The 14,495-nt window shown below is 38.5% G+C and overlaps 1 protein-coding gene across 9 annotated transcripts in view; it reads right to left on the bottom strand.

Moving 5' to 3' along the window:
- The window catches only part of PPFIA2 (PPFI scaffold protein A2), a 290,351-nt gene that overhangs the window by 104,382 nt on the left and 171,474 nt on the right, over positions 1 to 14,495 (bottom strand). For all 9 annotated transcript variants that reach the window (XM_054631393.2, XM_077178786.1, XM_077178785.1 and 6 more), the window contains 2 exons: positions 13,744 to 13,845; positions 974 to 1,138 (listed from right to left, as the gene is read on the bottom strand). In XM_054631393.2, coding sequence (XP_054487368.1) covers positions 974 to 1,138; positions 13,744 to 13,845 — 267 coding nt within the window. The remainder of the gene's footprint in view (positions 1 to 973; positions 1,139 to 13,743; positions 13,846 to 14,495) is intronic.

Here is a 14,495-nt window from a genome sequence, read left to right as displayed (position 1 = left end):
ACTGGTCCTGTACAATACAGCTCATCTGTGCAGTCAATGGTTTCAGATTCTGCACTGCACAATGTCATCCCTGCTTACCCAACCATCTCAAACAGAGAAGCAACTCAGCAGCAGCAATGAGCAAATCAGCCAGAAGACACCCCGTAAGGAATGAGGTTCTTTGCTCATGAGCCCTGTTTCTCACACGCTCCCTGCACGTGAAGTTTTGAGGCACCTACCAATTCAGATACATCACCTTCTGAGCATACTGTTTCTAGACTAGCATTGGATTTCTGAATTTATGTACACAATACTCAAGGTGATAATTCATTGTTGTACAAAGTTTCAGTCATTTTGAATATAGTCTTTCCAGCACAGGAAAGATCCTCTTCATTAGCATGACTTGATGCAGTTATCATTGGTTTTTACCTTGATTCTGCAGGCCCTTCATCACCTCTGATAATGAAGAATACTACTTTAGGTTGTGCTACTTGTATAGGGAGCACTCTCCTTTACATAGCAAAGGCTAAAAAGATCTCTGACATTTAGGAGGTTTTCCTCCTAAAAGTATCTAAGAGCCAAGTTCCCTTATGTAGCTGGGAACATCTGATTCTATCTCCCTATGTGTTTTTAAAATTTGAGATACACATACATTTTCATGGCCCTAACTTAAAAGCACATTTTACACCAAATAAATCCCACAGGGTCATCTTTATTTAGTGTAAATTGAAGAAGCATGTCTGGTAGGGTGAGATTTGTTTATTTTGAAAAGTAATTTCTGTTGTCTACAAAAGATAGCTGAAGTGACCTCGAGTGCATTACAGCCATTGGCCATACCTTCTTACCATCCATATTTCTCTGGACACCTGTAAACACTCTAAGTACAGGATTTATTCCAAGAAGCAACAAACTATACTGTTGCTCTGCTGCATCATAAAGCACAATTAGGCAAGTTAAAGAGTGTATTCAGTAAGTTTTTTTTACCATACTGTACCTTTTCATCCAAAGCCTTGTGGTGCTCAAACAGAGATTTCAGAGCTTTGAGGACCTCAACTTCACTGGAAACTCCTGAGGGAGACTGTGCTTGCCGTTTCACCACTGTCATCCTCAGGGATCTTTCGTGTCTTGAGACAAGGCACTCCAAATGCTCCAGTAACAGCTATGGGATTTGAAATACAAAGTTATTAATTTCTGGGCCCCTAAATACCACAGAAATTCTAACTACAAAGTGCATGATACCAAACAGCAATCTCCCTGGCAACTTCATTGTAGGAGAGATTGCTGGAACTATTAGCAATATTTCATGTTTCTAAAGTAGATGGAGTAAGTGGAAAAATAGAATACCCATTCATGATTTCACTTAAAACTCTGCTATGAAAAGCAAGAACAACAAATCATTAAGCATAGGGTCACTATTTTACTAAATTAATTACATATTTACATCTCATGTGTGATAGTAATTGATGATTATTGACAGCCAAATAAGCAAAGACAGTCTAAAGAATCGTGCAAAAATATTAAATAAATTTACAATTAATTCAGCCTAACTGTAATATATTTTCAATTTATCTTGAAAGCAGCTTAACAAAATATGTAGTAGTGAACAGTATATTCTACTAGATTTTTAAACTATTCATTAGAACTGTCACAGCTTGTCACTAGCACATTCTTTAAAATATTGTCTGTTGTATTAAAAAATCAACAACAAAAATCAGAGAAGTCCATAAAAATCTGTGAAATAGACCACAAATAACATATTGTAAACACATTTTATATTTAGTTTCCATTATTACTCTGAGGTTAAAGGAAAAATTAAAGTATGTTGATATTGTATAGAAAATTCCTTATTTGTCTATTTTCATAGGGCTACCATTGCCGTTTTTAGTACCTGAACATTAAAGAGACTTGATTAGCTGTAAGGTTAAATCAGGGTAGCTAAACTCATGAATCAGAATCCATGTTAAATGTATTGTAATTACAATAAACAATTACATCCAACTCATTGAACTGGAAATCCAAAAGTTACATGGACAATTGTTTAATATTTCTCCTTTGATGTGGGTCTTAATATAGCTACTATTAGTAAATATATTTATTTATCTGTAATCCACAGTTGTTCTCAGTTACATAATGGTTTTTATTCTTACATGAATTTCTAGACATAGTAGTATGTTGATGATAAGTCAAATTAAGAATGATTAGGGTTTGGTGTCGTCTTTGTTTAAAACATGGTTCTCGTGTCTGGATTTGCACCTGGTTATTATGCTACAATATATTCTTCACAAAAAGTAGTGAAGGAATATGTGATCAATGTTAATACAATGAGAGTTATAATGACTCCCTGCAATTCAAGAAAGGAGGGTAATTTCTGAATCCAACTCATGCTCTGTATTTATCAAAAGCAAAAGAACAAGAAATTCAGAAACTCTCACATCCCTGAAGGGCTAACAGCAGATATAGGTGGATTTTTAATTATTTGAGGAAGTCCAAAGTAGCACACAAATTTGAGGAGACCTCTTAATAATAGAGCCACCAAGAATTCAGTGTGGGGCTGTGGGAAGTTTGCAAATTAAATGAGATCAGAACATTTTCCAAATATTTACAGAATATTTCTGTTCATAGTAGTACTTAAATAAACAATTAACTGCTATCTATAGATAGAACTGAATTGCTGAATTTTGGTCTAAATTCTTGTATCTTGTATCATGGCTTTTCTAGGCCATCTAGTTTATTTTGAGGGAAAGCTGGAGGAAACTAAGTCAATAGCTGATTTCTAATTCTTCAACCTACTCTCTACCCTGTCTCCTGAAAGAGTCTGTGAAGATGCAATATTTCCTTCTCTGTGCAGCCTAACTCTGACCCACTCCATAGCCCTGGGGTAGCCAGAATCTGACTCTAATCCACTCTGTGCACTTAGATTTCCCCACAGTCATTCCCACCTCCTGGCTGATTCTGTTAGAGCCTGGCTCATCCTGATTGGTTCTCTTTATGCAGAAGGCTTTCACTGCATCATAGCTACGTCTGGAGGAGTCTAAATCCAGCCAAAAGGCTACAGATTTCTGAAGAAATTGGGATGAAAGGGAAGACATTGATCCACAGTTGAGTTTTTAGTACGGCCATTCCTTCCATAGGTCTGTAGTTGTCTTATGCTCAAACTGACACCCACTAAACCAGTCCAGAGTAACAAAACCTTGAAACCTAAAAAACCTCTTTTCTGGCCTAACTGAGCAAATTTATCATATATGGTGTCCTACTACCCTAAATGACTTATCTTGCAGACAAATGCTGTGATGATCAGGGATGTCTGAGAGCCTATATGCAAGACTCTGTTGGAAAGGGAAATGGGGAAAATCTGGTTTAGGAGAGAAGAAAAATGATGGTGACATGGAAATCTGGACATGGAAAAACATTAATGATAGAAGGAATTACACATAATCTATAGCAGAGAGATAAATAAGGAACACACAAAAAACCTCCTAACATACATCCAGAAGCTCATTATGAATTGGTTCACACTGACAATCCCAACAGGGAATGTGAAGACAGCATGGACAGAAGACAAGAAACTTGCTAAGCAAAGGCAGAATGGAGATCAAAGAGAGTGATGAAGAGACAAAACAAGTTAAACAATGTTTTCAAGTATAAGAATTGAGCAGAGTGGTGGGAACTCAGAATTTCTAATGGAGTGGTTATGGAGGAGTTTGCTATTTGAGATGAACAGTACAGCACTCTAGCCTTTTGCAGAGCTACCAATAACATATTTAGTACCTTACTGCCATGTCAGAAACATGCATAATACATAATACTAAACCAGTGACAATCACCCATTTAACATAAACATAAGCTAAGCTTGTTTTTAGCTGAGAAGTATAATTTCAGACTAGAAAAAGATATATTCCAATGTCTGCATACATTTCATAGTTGTTACATAAATCAAGTGTAAAATGCTGTGTTGCCTATTTTGCTGTATACAGATTGTCCCAGCTGTGTCAAAAGACCCATAGAGAACTAAAGCAGCACTTCTGAACACTTCATAGCTTTTCTTTCTGTTCCTAATTACTCAAGCATTTGAAGTCACTCATTCTTTTGGAAACTACTTCTGAACACTGGAATTTTTCTTACCATCAGCTCTAGGAATGCTCAAGAAGGCACACTAACATAGGTTTCTCATTTGTAAAAATTTCTTATTTTTGCTTTTCAACAAAAATAATCTTGATTTCTTCATAAATTCTGTGAGCACTGTTAACTGCAAAACTAGCTGAGCAGGGAAGATTATTAACCAGGTCTCTTAGTGAAACATCACTCCCAGTTCTGCTGAAAGGGATAAAATCCTAAGGGGGTGGGTCATCTGACTGTGACTGAGAACCTGATAGCAAACCCTTGCCCCCTGCTCTGATGAAATGCTAGATTCACAGAATAATAGAACTGTTTAGGCTGGAAAAAACTAAGATCATCAAGTCCAAACATTAACCCAGCACTTCCAAGTCCTCCACTAAACAAAGTACCCAAGTGCCACATCTACACATCTTTTAAATACCTCCAGGGATGGCAACGCCACCATTTCCCTGGAGCAGCAGGGCAGCCTGTTCCAATGCTGGATCCAGTCACCAAGATAATCTTCTTAGTGAAGAAATTTTCCCTAATACCAAAACTAAACTTCTCTTGGTGTAACTTGAGGACATTTCCTTTTGTACTATCACTTGTTATCTGACAAGGAAGAAGGGCCTGACCCCCACCTGTAGAGAGTGATAAGCTCTCCCCTGAGCCTCCTTTTCTCCAGGCTAAACACCCCCAGCTCCCTCAGCTGCTCCTTGTAAGATTTGTGCTTCAGACTCTTCACCATTTTTGTTGCCCTACTTTGGACATGTAACAATACCTGCTGTTTTATTTAACTTTCACCCAATTAAAATTATACTTTAAAAAGGGGTAGTTATATTAAAAAAGATCTTCCCTGCTTCCCTGGCAAGTGGAAATGTCAACAACACTGACAGAATAATGAAGTGTCTCAGGGCTACAATGATGGGGGAAGGGAATATAAACATAAAAGATTGACATTGAAGATGATGGTGTGTCCAACCAATGATTAACATCTGAAGGAAATCACAATAACTTGTGGGCATGCTGAGGACTTTCCTCCACATATGCAGTTCAAGAATTAATATTCCAAATACTTGTGAGAACATCACAAGTTATTCTCATTGAAATAACATTTTAACAATAATGGTAATTCATTTAAACTACAAAAGAATTGTTAGAAACAGCTTTAGGGATTTCAGTAGATTGCAACTAAACTCTGGCATTAATAGTGATCATGGGCTGCTGAGCATTTTCTGCTCCCTCACACTGTTGAACTGTCACAGTTGTCGAGCACTCAGAGGGACAGGCAGCTTGCAGAGAAAAGAAGATGAAGATTAACAGCAGCAGGTAGGACAGAATCACCCACGCATCATTGCCATGCCTCTCCTACTGGAAAGCATAAGCTTGACAATGAATTATGAAATAATCTGACAAGTGAGTTTTATGCTGGGCAAATTTTAGGATGCTCAAGATGCCGTGATGATAATTGTATCTTATGTAAATAGGATCATTTCTGGAACTCTGGACTTTTTATAAGCATAAAAAAATTACAAAAATAATAATTTAAAGACTGAAAAGTGCTCTAGTGCATATTTTTTGAATGAATGTAGCATCTTTAAAGTGTTTATTAGAACTAAATGAACATGAAAGGAGAAAATTTTTAGAATACACACAGCTTCCTCTGTTTCTCAAATCACTTATAAAGCAATCACCAATTAACCAATTGAAAGTGGTTAATTTCTGTTAAACAGAAATGCATGGTTAGAATCAATGGTACAAACTACATTGGTGTAGATTATCACCTACTCTGCTCTACTACACCATACCATCATGACTACATGGACACTGATTTATCTATAGAAAATGAAAGAACGCTCATTTTAAACACTCATTTTAAGAAATGATGTCTCAATAAGTTGAAATTAGAGTGACTCAGTAGAGTTTGCTATTACAGGACCTGGATTTTAATCAATATAAAATATTTTATCTGAACTTTCATTATTTTTGAAACACTTATTTGTAGAAAAAGTTCACAGCAGGATAACAAAGGGAGACATTAAAGAATCAGCAGATGGTATTGGCGAGAAAAGGAGAGTCATGAATAATTAAATACCCTGAAGAAAACATAAAAGAAAGACTTTTACTGAAATGAGACAGACTTAGCTCAAGGTATTCCTTAGAGGAATAAGGTAACCCTCTAAGAAGACAATTTTCTATTGAGGTTCAGCTTAGAATTTCTCACCAGCACAGGAAAAACTGAATTTTCTTTCAGTCTATATTTAGAATTCACATTGTTCAGTGAATCTCCATCTCTGGCGTGAGCAGAGAAGACAAGTAAAATAAGCAGACATGGTGTTGAAGACTACCTCTAAAATCAGTCACAAAATCAATGATTTTCTTCAGCACTGTTCCACAGTGATGGAAACCACTTTTCACCTGTGGTCAGGTGGTGTGACCTCCAACAGCTACACTGGTAAATTACCAGTGAAAATTTTTCTGTGAAAAAATAAAGTTGCAGCCCAACTACTGCAGTGTGTCCCATGTCTGTCCTTCCGCACAGAAACCAAAATGCAAGCAACTCAAAACCTTAAGAAATCACACATATGTGAAACCAAGGTTTCACCAAAGAAAATGTAACGATTGGATAATGATAAAAAGTAATAGGAATAAGAGGGGTTTTAAAAGAATAATGAATAGAAATATAATAATTATTATGCTACATAGATTACCTAAGAACACTCAGATATAAAAAACATATAGTTATTTAAAAACTATATATTACATTTACTATCTGTTACACTACTTTCTGACAGAAGTTCTTTTTTTTTTAAAGAAGAGACACAATCTACAAGATAGTTAATAATGGTGAGGCAATGATATATACTGTTACTTATATATTATTGAATTAATGTCTTGTCATTTGAAGAACTTTAGGAGACAGACATATTTTTCATGTGTTTTTAGACTGTAAGAACTCCTTGTGTTTAAAAAAGAAATAGAGCACTTGAATAATTTTCAGCATCTATGGAACTGGTTTAATTAAAAGGACCTATGAGAAAACAAGTTAAAATAGGTAAAACCACACTATAAAATATATTCTTAGAGTTTCTCAATACAGTAGAAGGGAATTTGAATAATAGAATATAGGGTTAAGTCCTGATTTACAGGTATAATAAGACTGCAGTGCATAATTGAAACTGTTTCATAAACCATTCAATAAGGAATGGAGACAATAAAATATGAATAAAATTAGATATAAACCAGGTTTGTTCACTTTAATAAGTATTTCAACTCTTAAGGCATGAAGCAAAAGGGAGTTAATGACACTGTCTGTTACTGGTGTTTCATTTATGTACATGGTATAATTCTTTTTGTTTCTAAACTGTTAGAAGTAAAATATTTCAGACCAATTTGAGTAAAAAATTTATGCTTTATGTAAAAAGCACATGTATGTGTCTGGCACTTTTTTTGTTATTGTAGGGAAAAATCCATAATCAGATTAATCAATAGCAGTAGAATATCTTATTTTTTCAGCTACCAAACCAAACCCCAAATTTTCTCATAATAGTACTGTGATCTAATAAGGTAATCCTATGCATTTTTTCGTACTTTCAAAGAATACAGACTGAGACAAAAAAAAAATTTAATTTTAATTTAAACAGCCAAAGTAGTGTTATTTATAATTTCCATTAAATAACATGTTAGCATCTTTTCTGAAGCTGGAAGATAAGTCAATGTGATCTATCTTTCTACATCCTATAGGTGATTATTCTATGTAGAGGATATCCAGAGAAATACCTGTAAGAATTTCTATTAAGGTACTTTTGTATCTGTTTTCAAAGTCCCATAGAAAGGTGTTCCAGAGAGAACCTGTCTGTCTTCCCGTCAGCAACGCCACACAATCAGTGCTCCTACACTTTCTACTCTGCCTTGTGTATTGATAAATTGAGTTGCCAGCTTTGTTCTTAACATGAAAATATTTCTACTGTAATATGTCAGAAAAAGTTAATTATCATATCAGGAAAAATGTACATTCAACAGCAAATGCCTAAGAATGCTGCTAGAAGGATTGAGTAGAAACTTGATTAAATATTGGGGTAAGGTTTAGTTTCTGATATTTTGGCAGAGATCTGAAGTGTATGTGTCCCAAAGAATGCAATTCCACCATGATCTCTCTCTAATACATGTTACCGTCAAGGTCTACTACTACAGCTTGGGAAAGTGATTTCCCACTACTACAGAGTGGGAAATCAGGATGTGAAATCAGTTTTGGGTTTTGTTTCTTTATGTGATGAGCAAGAACTGTGTGAGGGTGTTGCCAGAAAATAAAGAAACACACAGGTGGGGGTCTAGAGTAAATAAAATACTGCCAGTTAGGCAAAACTGAAAATGTAAAAGGGACCTGGAGGGCTGGTGTGCACTCAGAACTGGACAGAATTGCCATGTTCATTCCTTTCTGCTGATATTCAGTTTGAAGCAGGACAAATCAGACAGTACCTTTTTGCTGTTAACCCAAAAAGATATAAGGTTGGATTAAAAAAATCCAGAAGCTTCAATTTGTAACTGAGCATCTTCATATAAAAGCAGCAGGAAGTGCTACTTGGAACAAAGTGGTTGTCATGAGTAGTTCCACTATGTGTGGGTATGCATGAGTGTGTCTTGAGGGGTCAGGTGAGCCTCATTAATGTAGCCAAGCAAGGGCTGGCTTAAGTGTGAACATTAGATCAATGTAAAAGATGTATTATCTATATATGAGAGAAGACATTTAATTTTCTCACTGTGAAACTGTATCAGTGGTCCTCCAAATATTATTATTTTATTAGAATCCTTGCTAAACCAACAGAAAAAATACGGAGCAATTTTTTTTCCCACTAAATATTAATGCTGTTTTGCACTATTAACACCATAAATTTCAGTTTGCTTAAGTGCCTCTTTATAGGCAATGCCTCCCCAACGAGTGCTGCTGGAAATCTCATCACTAGGACATCATTGAGACTGTGTTGAAAACAACAGCTTTGCATCAAAAATACTCACCTTTCCCTACCAAAGGAGTGTCCCTATAGAAGACAGTGTGAGTATTGCAGCTAGCTCTGGGATATGTTGTTGTGGTGGTTTGACAGGAAATGTGTTTTTTGGGATGCTGTGTTTTTGGCCAATGGATATTCAGGCTTTAATATTGGCATCTAACCTGGCCATTTAGGACATGGACACGCCTCTGAGAGCACGGGGTTAAAAGCAGAGCTCTCCCCTGGGAGGGTCCTCTTGGGTTTCCGGCGGGAAAGAGTTCGGGTCTCTCCCCCGGCCCAGCTGCTGGCTGGGCAGGGGGAGGGGAAAGCCATGTGGCCGAGAGAGGTAGGCCTGAGCCCCGGGGTGGAAGGGTGGAAGAGAGAAAGAGAGAGAGAGACACCGGGAGCCATTGGGCAGCCCCCCCTGAGAGACACAGAGAGAGAGAGAGAGAAAGAGCCGCTGCCTGAGACTGTGACCTTGAAGCTTGATAAACATGGGCCTGTGCCGGCAGCACGGCTGGGACGGAGAAGAGGGGGGGGTTCAGCCGGCCGCTTGTAGGAGCTTTTAACCCCTTTTTGGAAAATGAGAACTTCACAGAACATTGACCTTTCCTAGAAGATAGAGTGGAAGATGAAAAAGGAAATGGGCCAGTGTGAGAGAGGTCTGGGCAAGTGAGAGAATCCTAGTGGGAAGAGATGATGGAGTGGCTTTTGCTGGACTCTTTTTGTATAGCCATGGACAGAACCAAGAGGGTTCAGTGTTGATGCCCCTTGGCCCCAGGGGGTGAAAAATATGGGGGGGACAGCTGTCCCAAAGGAGAGATTGTGGGGACAGGTGTCCCAGAAGAGAGATGACGGCCTCAGAACCAAGAGGGTTCAGTGTTGATGCCCCTCGGCCCCAGGGGGTGAAAAATATGGCGGGGACAGGTGTCCCAAAGGAGAGATTGTGGGGACAGGTGTCCCAAAAGAGAGATGCCGGCCTCGGAACCAAGAGGGTTCAGTGTTGATGCCCCTCGGCCCCAGGGGGTGAAAAAATATGGGGGGGACAGGTGTCCCAAAGGAGAGATTGTGGGGACAGGTGTCCCAAAGGAGAGACTGTGCCTTTTTTGGATCGGGACAGAGCATCCTTAAAAGACAACCCTAGAAGCAGTTCTGGTCCATGTTCAGTGGTGAGAGCACTGGACATGAAAAGGAAGAGGTCACGACGGCAGATGTACTCCGGGCGGTGCCACAAGTGACACAGGAACACATGAGGCTTCGATTGTGTTTCCAGGGGAAGCCCATGGCACAAGAAGGACTCCTCTCCTCTTGATGAACTGAGGATTGATTGTTTGAAGGGTGGTGCAGGACCGAGAGTTGGTGATTTGAGGAACAAATGTATTATGTTAGAAATTTGGTGGGGGGAGGAGGAAATGCATTTGTGAAGTTTTCATTTTCCCTATGTATGTGTGTTCCTTTTTCTTTGTAGTTGTAGTGTAGTTAATAAAGTTTTGTTTTCTTTTTTCCCTAAGTAGGAGCCTGCTTTGCTTATTCCTGGTCACATCTCACAGCAGAAACCAGGGAGAAGGTATTTTCATGGGGGCACTGGCATTGTGCCAGTGTCAAACCATGACATTTTTGGTCCCACTAGGATTCTTCTCTATTCTTCTACTATCTCTCGCTTCCACCCTTCCACCCCGGGGCTCAGGCCTACCTCTCCCGGCCACATGGCTTTCCCCTCCCCCTGCCCAGCCAGCAGCTGGGCCGGGGGAGAGACCCGAACTCTTTCCCGCCGGAAACCCAAGAGGCCCCTCCCAGGGGAGAGCCCTGCTTTTAACCCCGTGCTCTCAGAGGCGTGTCCATGTCCTAAATGGCCAGGTTAGATGCCAATATTAAAGCCTGAATATCCATTGGCCAAAAACACAGCATCCCAAAAAACACATTTCCTGTCAAACCACCACATTCCACCCTTCGCCTCTGAGAACACACTTTCTAAAATTATTAACAAAATTACAAAACACTTCAACACTTCTACAAAACAAGAAAACCTTCATCCCCAGATTTTTACTATGCAGCTACCTTAACTCAATACATGCTTTGTTCTTATTCTTCTTTGGTCCCATCTCACAGCTTTACTCACAACTTTATCTTATCATTCCCCCCAAGGTTCGATTCCCGGTCAGGGAACCAAAAATGTCATGGTTTGACACTGGCACAATGCCAGTGCCCCCATGAAAATACCTTCTCCCTGGTTTCTGCTGTGAGATGTGACCAGGAATAAGCAAAGCAGGCTCCTACTTAGGGAAAAAAGAAAACAAAACTTTATTAACTACACTACAACTACAAAGAAAAAGGAACACACATACATAGGGAAAATGAAAACTTCACAAATGCATTTCCTCCTCCCCCCACCAAATTTCTAACATAATACATTTGTTCCTCAAATCACCAACTCTCGGTCCTGCACCACCCTTCAAACAATCAATCCTCAGTTCATCAAGAGGAGAGGAGTCCTTCTTGTGCCATGGGCTTCCCCTGGAAACACAATCGAAGCCTCGTGTGTTCCTGTGTCACTTGTGGCACCGCCCGGAGTACATCTGCTGTCGTGACCTCTTCCTTTTCATGTCCAGTGCTCTCACCACTGAACATGGACCAGAACTGCTTCTTGGGTTGTCTTTTAAGGATGCTCTGTCCCGATCCAAAAAAGGCACAGTCTCTCCTTTGGGACACCTGTCCCCACAATAAATTGGCCGGCTGAATAATTGGCCAGTTGTATAATATGGTAGCTTAATGCCTGGCAAGAACATAAATATGACATGATGGGGTAATAACTTATTAATGAAAATGCTAGAGGTCAGGGTAAGGCCTGTCTCTGCATTTTCCTATCTCCTTCCCCATTAATATTTGGACTCTATCTTGCCCTGGTTTGCTGTAACATCTCCTGCATTCCCTGTATATTTTCATAGCCTAAACATTTTGATCTCTAGCTTCATCCTCATTTTGAAAACACGCTGTTGGCATTTACTAATTTTAACTGCAAGGACTTGCAAGGATTAGAACACTGTAACTCCCATTTGTTGATATTTGTTCTCCTGGAAAACCTCTTACCAATTTTTCTCTTACATAGCACAAGAAACATTGGAATGGATGATCTTTAAGCTTCTTGCTCTGCAAAAAAATTGCCTATGACAGAGATCAGTCTGACTTAGGAGATGACTTGCAGTTGAGTCATCTTCCTTTTCTCTCACAGTTCTTTGACAAGACTATCTTAGGCTACTAGGCTGTCTTGGAATTTTTGCTAGTCTGCGCTGCTTATATCAGATCCACATAGATATTGGTGCACTGCAGTTTTAACACACGAGAGCTGGTGTTCAGTGGACTTTGGAGTGAAATGGATAAAGCATTTTTTTTTATTAAATACAAAAATAATACAAATGTAGGAGTTACTGATATTTTAAGCACGTATAGAAAGTCTTCAGACTTTTCTTAGGCTGACATGATTTGCCAAACCTGGAAAATGAAGTGCAATTCCTACACATTTCTCAAAATCAATTAATGGGAGAAAAAATAGGTCTCACCTATACCTCCCATAAGATTTTCCAAACCATCACCTCTAAGAATTTTTTGCACAGAGGTGGATGGGTCAACTTTGCTTCTTTGTAGGCATCCATTTCATCTCTCCTCCCTTGAATTTCTGAACTCTATGGCACTCTATAGTGCTACAGATGGGAAGAAAAAGCAGGAAGAAAGGCCCTCTCTCAGGTCTTTTGGCATATATATATTGTTAGATTCTCTTCAAAATGCAAACTAGATAACAAAGAAGAGATATTTGCTGAGCACATAAAGTGTTATTAGTTTATTAAGGATAAGAAAACAGGAAAAGTTACACAGATCACAGAACAAAATATGGATATTAGAAGTCATCCTTGGTGTTCAGCCTCTGAGATCTATTTTGCATGTTCACTACCAGCCTGACTCCCACCTGATCTGGGACTACTCCATCTCTTTTCTCACACCCTTCCACAAACACCATAAAGTCTCCTCTGCTACCCTCTAGACAAATTCTGCCTTTGCCCAGACAATTTTACATGCAATTTATTTATTCTGAAAACGACTCTGTCCATCATTTGAGAATTTTCAGAAGGTGCTGTATCATATATTCTTGTTCCCAGACAGAATAGTATTTCTGATTGAAGCAGAACATGATAAATTTCAGGATTGAATCTTGCTCTCCCTCAGCTGACATTTTCTTCAAGGGTCACAAGGCTGCATGTACACTAAACAAGAGACTGCCTGTGGTAGGTGTGGCAGCCTTCATCTCATCCTTATTCAGATTAAATCCAAGGCACAAGGCAAAACCAATTGTCTGTTGTAACCTTGCTTTTTGCCTTGCTAAGAGGTAAGGATATGTGCAGGCTACTCAGGCTTGGAAGGCTGCATGAGTCCCCTGCTTTAAAAGACATTTAAACCTTACCATGTTACATACTAAATCTCCTGTTATTGTAACTGTTTGCCATATATCTACCTAGTACACTCATTTCCTTCAGGACTGTAGCATGGTAGATATGTCCTGCTACTTAGATTCTCCTTTACTCATGAAAAGGCTGGATTTTTTGTCTTCTTATTCATAGAAATTAAGTTCTAGATTTATATGTAAGTTTAAACACACATGATATCCAGAAAAGGTCTGCTATGTACTTACTCTTGTGTTGTTTCTTTCAGCTTTTAGTTCTGAAATCTCTTCCTCTTTTTCAAGCAGCTGTTCCCTGCATGCATTTAATTCTTTAGTCAGTGCAGCAAATTCCTGTAGAATAAAATTACATAGGAAGTTACTCAAGATGTAAACACTAGGATAATCAAATCCATGTGCATTCTAGAGTTTGAGGATTTAAATAATATTTAGACACCATCAACACAATCTAAAATATCATATGTAAGCTTCAGCATCTACTAAAATAATTTCAAGTCTAGACATAGCTAATAAAAGGTAACTACTGATTTAAGTTTAGAAACAAAAGAAGATTCAAAATGATGGCAACATCTCCCATACCTAAGCTATCAGAAGCTATCACACCAGAAGGAGAACAGAACTGGCCAATTTCATACCAACAGAGACACCACACTTCACACATAAGGAGGTTCAATTCAACATACCCACTTAGGATCATTCCTGCCACTCTGTAAGGCAGCCTTTCCAACATGGCATGTGAGAAGAAAGTTAAGGTATTCACTAATCAAAATCTACCTAATATTAGATTAACATAAGTACTATATGAGTTGTGAAAAAAATACTCTTGATATTGAAGTTAACCATTAAAATGTATTCAGCCATTAGAGTGAAAGGCTGTGAAGACTCAGAACAATATTTTTTGGTTGGAATGAATTTTCTATGAATTCACAACATAAAATGAAGCTGAATTTTAAGCTGCTCCTGATGTTAAGTTTTATGCATGC

The sequence above is a fragment of the Agelaius phoeniceus genome, chromosome 5, assembly GCF_051311805.1.
Source record: "Agelaius phoeniceus isolate bAgePho1 chromosome 5, bAgePho1.hap1, whole genome shotgun sequence".
Taxonomy (NCBI): Eukaryota; Metazoa; Chordata; class Aves; order Passeriformes; family Icteridae; genus Agelaius; species Agelaius phoeniceus.
This window is presented reverse-complemented; position numbering and strand designations above follow the sequence as displayed.